The following is a 15,549-nucleotide window of genomic DNA, read 5'->3' as shown; positions in this document are numbered from 1 at the left end:
CCACTCACGGCCTATCGGAGCCCGCGTGGGCGGGTCCCGCCGGCCCGGGCGGCGTGAGGGATGCTCGCTGCGGGCGGCGGCGGCGGCCCCAGGGCCCGCCATGGTGTGAGGCGCTGCCGCGATGAACGGAGCGGTCCCGTCGCTCTACGATCCCAAGGCGAGGGTGCTAAAGCTGGGGGAGAGCTTCGAGAAGCAGCCGCGCTGCGCCTTCCACACCGTCCGCTGTGAGTGCTGGGGTTGGGTCAGCTCTCGGGGGCTGCGGAGGTCGGGGAGGGGTTCGGCGGCCCCGGTGCCCGCAGTCCCCTGGAGGGCGGGGGATGGCTGCGGCCACTCTCGGTGGCTGCCTCTGTCCCGGGATTCTGGGGCGCAGCTGGGCGCTGAGTTCCGTGGAGTGCTGGTCCGGGATTTCGGGAGCGGTGCAGGTTTCAGTCGGTGCTGGGAGCACCTACGACCATTGTATCCTAGAGCTGCCCCTCGCTATCCGCTGGGCACTAACTTCGCTTTTTATGCCTTCTCCATAGTGTCTCCCCGCGGTTCTTCTGGAAACCGAGCTAACCTGTAGCTCTGTCTTCTTTGCTTGCGCTCAGTTTTTAGAAGTTCCGTGTAATTCAGCAACCAAAGGTTAAAGGCAGGCGGTGTTAATCATGGAGCCAGTACGCCCTCCCTGAGTACATAATTACTATCTAGAGAGGTGTGTGCTCAAAGATTCTGAGGGTAGCTAGGAAACAAATGCTCCCAGGATTATAGTCCTTGGTAATTTAGGACTGCAGCTTCTGGTTTTGTTGTCTGGTTATTTATAGAATGATATCCCCAAGATTCAGAGAACGTATGTTCTCTGGAGAGAGTCCGGTGTGCAAGATGGGTAATGTGCTCTCTGTGAGCAAAGGGAACGGCACTTAGATTGTCTCCAACTGTAGAAGCGGAGGGGGGGGGAAGCTATAAATGGATTTAAACAAATGCTGCAATTTGATATTTACCCTAATTTTAAAGAGGACTAACAACCCCGTCTGGTACCTCCTACCCTTGGCGTTTCATGCTGACTCTTCTAATGTGATGATTTATTCTCAAATCTGTTTTGAAATCTCTATTCCTTTCCAACAAATGAGCCATAGAAACTGGCACGTTCATCAGTTCTATCAAATGCACATGCAGAAGAAATATCCTCCAACACCTGACTTTTTAAACAGTTGAGTAAAAGGGACAACAGCTGTTGGTTAGAAGTTAAGTTTAGAAGTATCAATATCTTCATTTTCTCAATTATTAACAGCCCAATGGTCATATATAAAAGCAAATATTCTCTGATTTGATGAGAAACTTTGGAACTGTTGTATCTTTTTTCTGTAGGACATTTAGGGGTTTGCCCAAGCAAGGTTAGCAGGGGCTGTCACCTGTGTCTGAGCTGCGAGCCTCCTCCTGCGCGCACGGCCCTGCCCAGCAGCTCCTGCAGCCTGGTTTTCCTGCCCGGTTGGTGTGCTGGCTGGAGCCGTGCTTCCCAGCTGTGGTCTGTGCCGCCGGGCCCGTGGCTGCAGGCCGAGCTAGGGAACTGGGAAGCTCCCCAGCTGCAGGAATGCCGCCGTCAGTGACCAGCAGCGTGTGAGATGGGGCAGGAGCGGGTGCCGGCCGATGGGTCCCCTCCGAACCTTCTCCGGCGTGCGAGGCAGGGCACCGGCATCCCGGGGTGCGAGACTGGCCCTGCCGTACCTGGAGCCGTGAGCTCAACCCCACATATGTTATCACAGGCCTTGAAGAACCTCTTGATGCTATCCTGTCTCCCTAAATCGGCACAGACAGAGTTTTGGCTGTAGCCTTTCCCAATACATTTGTGGTGGAAATAATTCTTTGTAGGAAGTAGTATGTGACAGAGCTGCCGTGCTGATGCCTGAACATATGTTCATTTGCAATGTCTCAGAGTTTTGGAAAGGATCAGAAATCAATACCTTCTTTTGCTCAAAACTTATTTTAACAAGCTCTTTAGACGTTGAAAAATCCAAAATGTAAATCAATGTCAAATTGGGAAGGAATTTCACTTTCAACAGCAATAACTATACTGAAACACCAAGTTTTTGTCAGGTTCCTATGTGCTTGCTACAGTAAAGTTAGAAACAGAAAGAGAAATGCATATTGAGGGTTGATGTTGTTCTTTGCATTTTCAGTCACTTCTCTGCATCTCCCATGTTTGGGGTCAGCATTTTCAAGAATTATTTACTGATTCTTCTGAAAAGAATTACATGAGAATATACCTTTTGAAATATAACATATGGCTTTCTTAGCCATTAAAACTTAAAGGTGTTTTTCTAATTTTAACCAAAAGATTTAAACACTTATAATGGATCCTGAGAAAAGCAGCTTGACTTTGAATTCTATTGACTTATGGAATGATCTGCTCAGGGCAATGCTAGATGATACACTAGCAAAAAAGGCTTTTACTTAATAGCCTCCGCTGGCAATTAAGTGGGTGCCTGCATTTAAAGGATTCCTGAAAAGCCTGTAAATAATCTAGTTTGTTTTTATATTTAGATGACTTTAAGCCTGCATCTATTGATATGTCCTGTGAAGGAGACCTTGAAGTTGGCAAAGGTGAACAGGTGACAATAACGCTGCCAAATATTGAGGTGAGTTAATGTGGCTGAAGAGTGGTGGGCTTAAAAGAATGATTTATTTTGTTGTCCGAAGTATATACTCTGACTATGGAAGGGTGTAAAGTTTTAGTGCTGTTTCAGAGCTGCCTGAGTGATTTTTAGAGTAGAAAAACAATTGTTCTAAGACTGTAAGATTACAAAAGACCCAAAGGTTAAACAGCTGCATTGTAACTTTAAGTGCATTTGCTGCACTGGAAATATGCTGTAGGATGACCCAGAAGTGTTGCGTACACAGAAAAGCTTCATGTGTATGTTGGCAGTGCAAGTTTCTCTTTGGTATTTAATGCTCTAGTGCAGTTCTAAAGCAGGAAAGACTGGAAAGGGAAAATTTACTACCTGCCATGCTTTACTGCTCTGCTGATACGGGAACTGCAACAACTTTTGGTGAGAGGAGTCCTAGAGAGAAATAAAGAAATATTGGGAAATAAGCATTTAATCAGTTTCAAACTAAGCTAAGTGAGTAAAACCCCATTTCAGTCAAACACCATCTGCTTTTGGATATAGCTACTGTGAATCTAATTTGAATTAACCAGTAACATTTTTAATGGCTAGAAAGGATTACTTGTAGTGAACTTGTCACCACTGAAATTTTGCTGTTTCTAAGAAAAACAACAACAGGAGTAACACTTACTGGACTTCTGATTTAATAGGGCTCCACTCCACCGGTGACTGTGTTCAAGGGCTCAAAGAAGCCTTACCTAAAAGAATGTATCTTAATTATCAACCATGACACTGGAGAATGTCGCCTAGAGAAACTTAGTAGCAACATCACTGTGAAAAAAACCAGGTGGGTGATTTACAGGAGAAACAACTGTACTTTACTCATTTTGAAAATCAATGTTAATGAGTCTAAATTGAGATAGATAACTACATATCACTATTTTTAGGAAAAGATAATTTTAGAAAGTACCTGGCCTTGCTCAAAGGAGTGAAAAGCCTGCTTTCTCAGCAAACTGACTTCACATCTTTTAAGTCATGACTGCAGAAGAAATCAAAATGTATTTTTTTTAACCAAAACATGTTATATTATTGAAAGAAATAGTAACTATTTTCCGGTGTGTTTAGAGGGAGGAAAAAAAGATTTGTTTGGCTAGTAGTTTGCCTACTGTCTTCTGGCTTGTAAATGAGGAAATAAAAAAAAAAGAAAATTTTGTGACAGGTCTCAGTAATTGTAATGGCTTGTTTTTCTCATACCAAGCTTTTAAATATTTTTTTCTGCTGCTGAGCCCATGTAAGTAACTTCCAGCAGAATTATTAAGTGATCCTGGGTAGCAAGACATAAAAACAAATCAACTGACAAAGCATTATAAAGTTAATAGCACTGTAAAAAAATATTTTTGAACACATATACAGTATTAATAGTTAATATTAATATATTATGTGTATTAGTATAATAACTTACTATTACTATTACTATGCTATTTAGAAAGGCATGAGAAATAAATCAAGAACACCATATGTGTTCTTGCCTTTTTCCTTGCCTCTTGCCTTCTAGTAATTAAAAATCTTTCCCTTTTACACACAGAGCTGAAGGAAGTAGTAAAGTCCAGTCTCGCATTGAGCAGCAGCAGCAGCAAATGCGAAATGCAACAAAGGTTCCAAACAATGTTAAAAATTCTCCATCAAAGGAAAAAACGTTTCCATCTTCTCCTATGGATGATATTGAACGGGGTAAGCTCCACTGGCACATAAGTTTCAGAAATTTTGCTGTTAACAAGCAATTAGTTTTTAAGAGGTTTTTGCGTGTGTAGGTTGTTTTTGTTCTGTTTTGTGTTATTTGAGCTTCACACTAGAAGCTGATTGTGTGAGCAACTGCACTCTGACATGGAAATGACCACTCTGGCTCAAGTGGGTAAAAAAGCAGTATTTGTAGCTTGCTACAGTAAAAAACCAGCTGAACCATTAGGCTTAATAACGCCAAGGGTGCTGCTGCTGTCTCCTTGACTCTGTCTTCCATAGCTACTTTAATGAAGTATATCCTTGGTTGTGTTGTTGTACTGGTACTAAGTCACTTCCATTTTGACATTGCTCCTTTTTCTCTCTGTGCACTCAGCAAATATGTTACAGTACTTTACAACTCAACATACACTTTAAATTACCACATGAAGCCTTGTGGAAGAAGATGTTCCAATGAAAAAGACAGCTAAAAACTTGCATAAATTAACCCTTGAGCAGTGCTATGTACTGTTTCCTTGAGAGACTCTGTTTTGGCGTGACACTCGTATTTCACTTAATAGGAGGCCTTATTTCCTTTGGGAGGACAAGGAGGATGGCAGGTGGTAATTACTTGCTACAGAAATGCTGACAGGTGGCAGTTTCATTGACTGGAAGTGACATCTGCTTCCTAAGTTGTTCTGAATTCCTTTAAACAGATTTTTTTTTTTTTAGATGTATCATTATGAAGATGGTTTTTGTTTCCATTTTGGTTTTCACCAGCAATCTGTATTGCAGAACAGTACTAGAATTCATCTAAGGTTCCAAAGAGGAAGGAAAACATGAGCACATGAAATAAAATTATGCCTTTTCTAGGCGGTCTGTTCTTTTGGGGGAAGTGGTGGTATTAAACACTGAAAATCTCCAAAGTGACTGCCAGTGTACCAAACTCTTGTGTAGTGCCAGTTCACTTTTGAGTACTATTTAAAATGCTGAAAAAATTAAAAGGATGGTAGAGATATTATCAAGTCATCTGGTCCATCTTTCTGCCCTGAAGTCAGATTTCTGATGTAACTTTGTAACTTGGAAGGTTCTTAGAAACTTCCAATGACAGATCCTTGTACTTGCTGGCAAGCCATTCCAGGGCTTTACTCTCCTTACTGTTTGGGTTGTCCTGTACAGACAGTCTGACAGCAAGCCTATTACTACTTTCATATTTATCATGCAAGTAGAGAGCAGATTACTGTGCTGCTTTTGAGCACTCCTTCACAGACTCAAACTGTTCTGTCTTTCCCATTCTTTATGCAAAATGACACCAGTTTGTTCAATCTTTGCTTAGAAGTTTCCTTTCTAAATCCCTGATTTGTTGTCAATTTCCTTTAGCTTTCTTGCAATGAGTCCAAAAACTTCTTAAAGCATAGTCCCTAAACCCATCTACTGAAGTTTTAGCAGGGGTGACGTGAGCAAGAAGGGTGCCTCACAGGCACTATTCATCTTTATACACAAAGCACAAATAGTATCATGTCTGTAGTATCACAAGACCAAACAGTATCAAGTAATTTCCGCAGAGCATGGAATGGCAGAACAGTGTAGGGATCCACTGTAATTCTCAGACTCTTCAGAAGTGTTGCCTGCTTAATCATTCTTCATCCCATGGTTGTGTAACTGACTATTCCTGCTTAAGTACTACCTGGAACTTGTTACTAACTTTGTTTTCTGGGGTGGAGAGGCAGCTCATTGTGCCGTTATCCTCCAGTATATGTACTGCTCTTCCTTCACTGGTTAAAATTAATTTAAATTTAATTAATTTAAACTAATTTATATTTTCTCAGATTAAATTACATCAAAATTCAAGGTGGTGATGTTATTTCTTAGCTTTTGGCCATTCACTTAAATTTTTTCTTATATTAGACGTTGCTTAGGAGGAAGTGGAATTGAATGCTTGGGACTCGAGTGGTGTCTTTCAGTTAGGTGTCTTACAGCTCCAGATGCGTGGAGGATCATGTTCTCTTATACGTGTCCTTAGTAAAAGAAGGATGCTTATATGCTTCCAATTTTTATTTTCTTTCTGCTCCCCTTTTTTTTTTTCTTATGTTTGAGTAGTTCAGTCTTTCATTATCTTTCTTTTCTTTCCTAGCATTGGGTTAATTTGTCCCTGTAGCCATAGCTGCACTCTTAGGTGCCATTTTTCCTGGACACCATTTTCTTTTAGGCAGGCCTTTGATAAAGATGGCCTTTCCTTCAGACTGGTCTTTGATAACTTAGAGTCTCTTTCATGGAAGTTTGTGTTGAAGATTAATAATTTTATTCTTCCTCCCTTCTTCTCTTAAGCTTTGCATTGCCTTGCATCTTGGTGGCTTTCACCTTGAACCTGTTCTGTATTGGGTAAATTTGAAGAGAGATGAGCTACTCTCTGACTTGCTTTATTGTGTCTGATATATCAAAGCTGTTCCTGAAGGATTCTAAGAGCTTCTAAGACCATCTTAACAAATGTCTAGGTAGTTACAATCTTATACAGTGATGAACTTTTGCACCCTGTATGACTCCTCAAATCTTCCCCCTGCCACGATTCAGAGGACTGTTTCAGACTTCTCTCAGCACTCGTGTTTTGCACAATTATGTGCAGCCTTCAGCAAAGATTAACTTCCTCTGTATCTTGGACTTATGTCACAAATGCACTGTGCAGCATTATTTGCACCTCCAAATCTGTAATGAACCAAGGATTTCTCCAAATCTCCCCAATATAAAATTTGGGTGGCTCTTTTGGATATTCTTCATGCTTGATTTTGAGCAAAATGTCACATGGTCCAAACAAATGTATTGATTGCAATGCTGGCAGGCATTTTGGGTGCAGCTGCAGACATCTTGCAGTGACTGATCAGTGGATTGTAAGTGCAGTTTTTAGTCAGTGAAAGCCATATTTGGGGTGCTAAGGAAAACACAGAACATTTTCTGCTAGTTGCAGAAATTAAAGGCTATGTGGGATGCATTACCCCATGCAATGTGGGGTTAAGCATTTGTGTTCACAGTCACCCTTGTTCTAACACTTGGCTTGAAAGGGAGAAAGTGCTCAAGCTATGAGAATAGAAAACCACATGACAGGCTGGATACTCAGTTGTGCCCTTTTCTTTGTTCTGGAGATCTTTGGTGGGTTTCGACTGAGGTTTTTTCAAGTTGCTGTAGTGCATGCCTGATGTCTGTTGATTTTTTTTTTTTTTCCTTCTTTCCCCTCTTCCTTATATTTCAATTATGATGAATGTAAACTGAGAAACAAATCCTATTGTTTGCAGAGTTAAAAGCAGAAGCCAGTATCATGGACCAGCTGAGTAGCTCTGACAGTTCATCTGACTCTAAAAGTTCTTCGTCCTCTTCATCAAGTAGTGAAAATAGTTCTAGTGATTCTGAAGATGAGGAAATGAAGCCCTCTCTTCCGATGTCAATGCCGTATTTGCAGCCTCAGCCTACTGTGTCTGCCATACCACAACAGGCTGTTCCTGACAAAGATGCCAGTCATAACAGATCCCAAGAGAGCAGTGGTCATATGATGAATACACTACGTAAGTACAAAGGCTGTTCTTTTCTTAGTGCACAATTCCAGACATCAAGATTCTGAAAGGAAACCATATTGTTTTTAAGTATGTCTCAGTTATAATTAAAACTGTGGGAAGTGATGCTAGGGTTTGATTGTTCGGCAGCAGGCTGAATTAGACACTGGACTAGAAAGTTCATGGTTCTCAGTGATATTAAATTAAAGCTGAAGCAGTTGAAAATATTTCCTAAGCTGTTCTGGCTTCCTCCCAGTTCTATACATTGGGACTGGAGAACAGTAATTTTCTATTGAAAATACTGAACTAACAGGGCACTCTCTAAACATATGCTTATCGTTTCTTGGAGAGAACTATGGGAAGGATACTATCGTTGCAATACTCTGAGTTACAGAAAAGATGGTGCATTCTTAGCTGCCAGATCTTTGTTTGAAGAGATTTCTATGAACCCTGGTTTGCAGCCCAAGATCGTTATGGTTTATCATTTATATGTAAACTTGTTATACTGAAATTTTAGACTCTGGCAGATCTACTTTTATTTCAGCTCTTAGTGGATAAGATGAATGACAGTTCTTTTTCTTTTTTCTCTTTTTTTTTTTAGCTAGTATTTAAATACTTAAATAACCTGCATTGATATTTAATTATGTACTGCATGAATAGATAAGATCAGAGTGAAAAGTCCTGTGACTTTGTGTGCAGAGAACTAAATGCTGCTTTCATTTTACTGTCACTGTGGAGAACAATGTCTTCATGTTTACAATTTGTGTAACACTAGAGTACCACTCATTTCAACCCTTGCTGACAAATGCAATTTCCCGTTCTCCACACTTTAAATAAAATTGTTATGAAAATTTGATTAAGCTTTATCCCCAGTGACAGAATCTCAGGTGGAAAAGCTTCCAGAAATACAAATACAGGGGCCAAGACCACCAGTTCCAGCATAGGGAGAAAATGCTACTTAAACCATGACAACATCATGACTGTTTCAGGGGAAGTTGGTGGCTTGATGTTGCTTGAGAACCATGTTGACAGGTAGAACCTTAGGCCTCTGAGCTTGCCCAGTTCTTGAGATTACTACCATTTACTTCTTTTATGATTACAGATATATTACTGCTTAAAACAATTCCATCCCCAACTTCCAGTGCAGTTAACATTTACAGGACACCTCCACTAGTTAAAAATTAAACCAGCTACTTCCAAAATTGCTCTTCTCTAGCTGTTGCTGAGGGAATTTGGCAGGAGAGTGAAACTTGGAGAAACTAAATGGCTAGCACATTGTTCTACTTTGAATGGCAAGAGTTCTCAGTCAGATTTTGTACAGTCATTTCTTCCATCTCAAATAAGGTTTTGCAAAAATAAAATACTGAATCAACAAATGTCAGCACAAGCTGCTTGCTTGTCTAATCTTGCTTTGAGGTGTGTGCTTATGTCTGTGACTAGTTTTGTGCACCTCTGTAGAATCAGGGCCATACCAGGTAATTAGTGAAGTTTTTCTTTGACTTTCTTTGTGCGGGTAGAAGGTTGGGGGAAGTTCAGACAGCAGTTTTATCTTGCATGTAGAAATTATACAGCTGAGATTTTGTAGAACTTGGAAAATGGAGGAGGTGGTGTCTAGAACATGGCAACTAAATAATTCTGTCAGATACATACCTACCTCCTCAGGAATCTGGGGCTCAAGACTGCCCCTCACTCCCAAAATACTGCTTCTTCCCCTTTCTACCTTGAGAAGCTGATTATATAGGCTCACAACTTGCCTTATAACAAAGTCTGTAAATGGTGACACTAATGAATCTGTTCTTCATGAATATTTGATCATATGTTCTTTATGTCTACTTTTTGTTTGAACAAGGATTATGTTAAACAAAGTACCTTTCCAAAGAAAACCCAGCATAGATGGCCTATGCTGTGGCCTTGTGTTAGGTACTTAGTATTCAGCACTTCACTTCTTTTTGTGCTTGGTACAAACATAGCTGTTTTACTTTGACAAATAGTAATTTTCCCCTGTATTAGTTTGGTTTTGGTGTGACCACTAAGATTTGTGAGACAGTGATCACTCTTATGAGTTTCCCTGTCCCCTATAACTAGCAAGAATTCAGTTGAATATATTACATTCACTGATTTAAAAACATAGGAAATGTAATTTGCAGTGCAATCTATTTCCCCAATTAGTATTGCTAATAAGCAGCTGGCACCATGAAAACAATTCAGTAGTTTTCCCTCACTTCATTGCTGCCTCATAAGTACAATAGTCTAGATGTTTCTTCAGGGTCCTCATTAAATGAACTTTCTGTCTTGGCACCAAATCCATCTGAAAGCCACCAGCTCTGGATTGTGCTATTTTGCCTTCTCTCTGAAGGTGTTTTTTTGAGATAGGATTGTAAAAATGAGGCAGAAAGCTTAGCATGAAGTAAATCCTAACATATTAATTCTGACTCTGGAACTTGGAGTTCTTGCTTTTCCCATCTGCTGGTTTTCACAAGCATTGGTATTTTTGGCTGGTGTTACAGGATTTGTGTAATTTCTATTAACTGTGTTGAAATAACTTTTGAAGGCTGCAGAAACACCATTTGGAAGGTTATCTTCTTGTTCACACTCCCTGTCCTCCCATAAAGTAGCTAGTGCTTAACAGGGCTGGGATTTCTAAGAATTCACTAAGAATTCTCCTTTGAGTGATAAATACATGAGTTAAATTTACCAATACCATTCTCTGTCTTGAAAGATCTTTTAGGGTATTATATTGTTCTGAATAATTATTGACAAATAACTTGATTTTGTTTTTTCTAAAGTGCTTTTTAAATTTATCTTAAAATAATATAGCTGTCATTTTTTTATAAAGAAGATTGGAAAGAAAAAAAATTGTCCACAGTAATACTTTAAAGATTTTTGGAAACAACCATCTTCACTATTCTTTGCTAATATAAAGTGTTTTTGTTGTTGCAGAGAAGCATGTACCACTTTCCAAGCTTTATTGATGACACAGTGGAAAACAAAGGAAGGCTAAATGCAGCCATGTTAAAGACTCCAGTGTTCTGGCAGAAATTATGTGCTTGATAGTAAAAGTTCCAATCTGAGTCTTGTGGGGTTTTCATGAGAGAATAGTGTGTTGACTCAGTTTTCTCAGTTTCAGTGCTTCTTCTTTTGTTTTTAGGCCATTTCTGCACAGCCTGAGATGGTTTTTTTTCTTTTGTAATGGTTGTTTGGCAAGGGAGGTATGGGTAAAAACATACCAGTTGGAACAGACTCCTAAAAACGTGTGGGAAGTTGCTAGATATGATATAGATTGTGTAGAGCATGCTGCTGTATTTTTTGTTAGCTATCTGTCATCCTGGGAAGATTCCCTTTCTCCCACCCCCTGAGCTTATGGACATCCACAGCAAGCACAGTGTAGCCTTTTTACTTCCTCATTTTGAAATATATAGAGAGAGCCACCAAATTAAAGTGCTTTGTCAAATTTCTTTTGATGTTTTGTTTGCTCACTTGTTCCAAAACCAGTTTGAAATAGTAGGTCACTGATACATCTTTAAGTGGTATGTCAAAGAGCTGCTCTTCTTGATTGAGACACCACTTTGTTTTCAAGCACAGCTGAGTAGCATTCACATGTGTTTCCAAAAAATCCAACAACTTGTTTTTCATAAAACTGCATTCACCAGCAGTTTTTCCACTTGTGAAGCATGAAAATGTGGGTGGCAGAGATAGCTAGGTGTTGTCTTTTGTGATCTGGTGATGTTAAATAAATGCCCTTGTGCAAATATGCTAATGGCTTCCTTGCCAAGATTTTAAAATTGTAGAAAAGTGATTTCTCTAAGGTTCTGTCACTGTGAGTGTGGTTCTACACCTACTTATTCTTTTATCATAAAACGGTTTGGGTTAAAAGAGACTTGAATGATCATCTGGTCCAGCCCCCCCCTTACCTGTTTGCTGTTAGCTTTTGTAAGCCTTAATTGGGAAAGGCAGTATCGTGAAAGAAGAAAATTATTTCCTTGAAAATGACTAATATGTTGACTCTTTTTCTTCTAGGAAATGACTTGCAGCTGAGTGAATCTGGAAGCGATAGTGATGACTGAACAACTTTTTGGCCTTAAATGTATCACCTTTTTTGCTAAATAAGTCTTAGCATCTGTTTTGCACTAAGATTAGATTACCAGAGACTGGAATGAATGTCCTCAATTTTGATAATAGACATCCTAATTTTCTACTGACACATCATGTCTATAATACAGCAGCATTGATATCCTGTCAGTGCTATGGTTATGTGTTTATCTTTCAAATTACTGTATTTACAGTAAAATTGTGTATGATCTGATTTTGATTATTTTTGCCTCAGCCACCTGTTTTACTTGAAACTGATTTGTAACAGCTAGTTACTTTATATAAATAGCTATGGAATGGAGAAATTTCTGATATTTATGGAGGCAAGTTTCCTTCCTATCATTTAAATGCTGATCTCACAACTTTGACTTGGAGGGGGAGAAAGGGAGAACAACTAAATGAGGTCTGCTGTGTCAGCTACACTTTTTGTTCAGTTCACAGTTCATACCTTTAAGTAAACTGCTGAATAATGTGGTCCACTAGTGCAGTTACAGTTTACAATTGTTCAACACATTGCTGAATTCTTAATTTCATTATATAATGGGACTTTATATATTTCTGAGCCTCAAGATTCCTAAGGGAACTTTCTGTTCTCTGCCTGTTTTATGTAACTTGAATAGGGCAGTCTTTTTACAACCTTTTTGTATCTAAATTTAGGTAACTGCAGAAACAGCAATGAATTTCCTTCATTTAATTCTGTAACGGAAATCAGAAAATCTCTTTGTAGAAGTATAAAAGTAATTTAATAAAGCAAATGTTTATCATTTTCATGCATCAGATTCTGTTTTCATTGATAAGACTTCAATTATCTACATAAAGTAGTCATGCCAGTGAAGGGGTCAGGCAAAGGAAGAAAGCGGTGAAACAGTAGCTAATAAAGACTCTCCATCCTGTCTACAGGATTGAAATGTTTGTTGCTTTTGTTACATTGAGGTGACCCTTACTAAGAGCTTGCCAAAAGTTTATGGTGATGCAACTGAATGTTTATTACAGATTACAACCAAATGCCAGTGGGAAGTAATACCATATTAGACAAGAAATGGTCTTTTTCCACATTTGAAATTATACTTTAAGACCTGAAGAACTGAGGATCAGACTCCAAATTTCATCCTGTAATTTACCACTTAAGAGTTTTGTAACAGTAGCAGATGTCTGTAGGGTGAGTCCTGACAAGATAAGTCTGTTCAGTCTTGCACAGAAGTCTCCTTTGCTGGATTGCAGTGGTTGGATCACAGCTCTGTGTCTAAACTATAAGGATTGAATCCCATGTCAGCCTGAATGCGCAGGCATGGAAAAAACTGCACACTCAGTATATGTATACAATAGATGGTACTAGAGGAGCTTGTTCTCTGAACTCTGCGCTGTCAGCCCAGTGAAATATAGGAAATGAAATGAAATATGGGAAATGCTGCTTTCTGATGCTTCTAGACCTTGTGCTCTGCACCAGGTCACAGCTCGTTAATCTTCTGGCTTCCTAAAGCTGGTATTGTAAGAAGCAAAATGTTCTTGTGTTCATACTCAAAGGAAAAAACTCAAGTTAATTGCCATGGGTGAGCAGGTGTTATTAAAGGGCTAATGCGCAACCTTGAGGAAGGATGCTATGTAATAACCCCTGTAAGACAGTGGAAACTCTTGAGGGAAAGAGGATTGAGGTCTCTCATAGATCCTAGCTGTTGTTGTGGGAACTCTAGCAGAGTACCTGGCTCTTGGCACATGCTGCTGATAAAGTCTAGGGCAGTGTGAGGAGCTGAGGTGTTGCACCTTAGCATTAAGGAGCAGCCCTGTGTGCTAAATATAAGGGTCTATGATAATGCAGTGTCCTGAGCTGAAATGTCTTCTCTTTGCCTTCCCTCTGTCCCCAGTGGTTCACTTGCATCAAAGTCTTCCCTTAGGATAGTATTAAATTCTAATTCCAGCGAGAAGGCTGCTGTTTTAACAGAATAACAGGGTACATTCTGTACATTCAGGGTGTACAGAGTGAGCAGATGTGTGGAAGCACCGACCAGGCCACAATCTATATCACACAAAGCCCATGTATTCATGGATCATAATCACTCCTTCAGTGATAAAACTGTTGAATGCAGTCTGTATATAACTGTGCTCACATGTATACAGGTGCTTAAATATAGCTCAGGGAATAAAGCAGATTTCCAGGTTCCTGGGTCTCAGGACTGTAACTAAGCCTGTGCTATCTTTAGGATTTGGTCTTTGGGTTGAAAGCTTTCTAGGAAGAGAAGAATGTTATTGAAGCTTTTGTACAGTATGTAGTACAGGATGGTTAGTGGCCAGTCAGGCATTTTGTCAAATGCACAATTGTGATAATGTAGGAAAGCTTCCCTTTAAGAAATGAGACAGGAGATAAGATTCTCTAACAGTTCTTGGAGAGATAAGGGGAAAAAGATGCAAATGCATTAAAGAATATGTAAAAAAATGAAAACATGTAAATGCATTAAAGAATAAAGCTCTTCATGCCATTTCCAGCCCAAACATATGTGATTGGCTCCTCCCTTATCCATGTACCTGTCAAACAGCAGCAGGTGAGCTAAGGAGCTTGTGCAGCCTCTGCTCATGCAGAGGACTTGGCAAAGGTCTCATTTGTGACTTGCAGGAGGCATTTCCTCCCTTAAGGCTGGGGCTATGTGCCCCGAGCAGTTCTGAGCCTCCATATCTCCTGCAGGTTGTTCCCAAATGGCACGAGTGAGAAGGGGATTGCATTGAGATTTTCAAGCAATTTTCTTTTTTTTTTTTTGACCCTGATTTGAAAATTCTATTCTTCTCCCTTAAAGCCAGTTTTATTCATGTAATATCAATTTAACTAGAAAGTAATAAAATCAGTAACAGCAGTAAGTTCCATGGCCACTGTTCCTACAACCTTTGTACCTCTTTCAAAATGACTTGAAATATATCTGGCTCTATCTTATTTCTTTCAGCTATTTTGTCTTTACATCCAGAAATTTAAAGCACTTGTGTGTGTACCTCTAAGCAGCAGGTATATTTGAATAATATTTTGAGACATTATACATTTTTCTGTGACATTATAATGAAGCTATTGTGTATGTTTGAGATTTGAAGAACAGATGTTTATCACTTATATTGATAAATCAAAAATACCTTTCCAATGCAGCTGAAAACTTGAGAATTTTTTAGTCTTCAATGCTACAGACCACTGCAGCCACAGTCCATCTGCTCCTTCTCTCTGCATGGCACCTGGTACAAGCACAGTTTGTATGGTAACTACTTCAAGGTTGCAGTATTCACCCTCCATTAATTCCTGAAATAGGGATTATGTGTGTTTACCAATTGTACTTCCCTTGCCTGGCAGCTTCCAATTTTTTTAAGAACTCTGTCCTCTTGTTTTTCATGAATCCTGCCCTGGGGCATGTGGACAGGCTGGGACCATCTCTTCAGGATAGCTCTGGCACCATGGTATTCTATGATAAACACTGGGATTGCCATATACTTGGGGTTTTCTGAAGGCAGGTATAATAATTTTTCAGATTAAAGAACTTTACTAAGTGCTAACAGTGCATTATCTTAACAACAGAACCACAGTGTTTTAAAGAATTATTTGCTGGGTCTTTCTTGACTGATTTCTGGGTAACCAAATATGAACAGATCATCTC

General features: G+C 39.6%; 1 protein-coding gene across 1 annotated transcript; it reads left to right on the top strand.

The window, feature by feature from the left end:
• The first annotated feature begins 30 nt into the window (after positions 1-30).
• On the top strand, positions 31-12,692 carry EAF2 (ELL associated factor 2). Its single transcript, XM_050976707.1, has 6 exons — positions 31-224; positions 2,518-2,612; positions 3,290-3,426; positions 4,165-4,310; positions 7,583-7,849; positions 11,855-12,692. Exons 1-6 carry the CDS (start codon positions 122-124, stop codon positions 11,899-11,901), a joined length of 795 nt encoding a protein of 264 aa, XP_050832664.1. The 5' UTR covers positions 31-121; the 3' UTR covers positions 11,902-12,692.
• The last annotated feature ends 2,857 nt before the right edge of the window (positions 12,693-15,549 follow it).

This window comes from Serinus canaria, chromosome 7, assembly GCF_022539315.1.
Source record: "Serinus canaria isolate serCan28SL12 chromosome 7, serCan2020, whole genome shotgun sequence".
Classification (NCBI taxonomy): Eukaryota; Metazoa; Chordata; class Aves; order Passeriformes; family Fringillidae; genus Serinus; species Serinus canaria.
This window is presented reverse-complemented; position numbering and strand designations above follow the sequence as displayed.

Excerpts from the sequence above, each read along its gene's own strand:
- EAF2 (XM_050976707.1), top strand. The coding sequence starts at position 122 with ATGAACGGAGCGGTCCCGTCGCTCTACGATCCCAAGGCGAGGGTGCTA. Across the intron at positions 225-2,517 it reads CGCCTTCCACACCGTCCGCT|ATGACTTTAAGCCTGCATCT; the intron begins GTGAGTGCTGGG and ends TTTTATATTTAG. Across the intron at positions 2,613-3,289 it reads TAACGCTGCCAAATATTGAG|GGCTCCACTCCACCGGTGAC; the intron begins GTGAGTTAATGT and ends CTGATTTAATAG.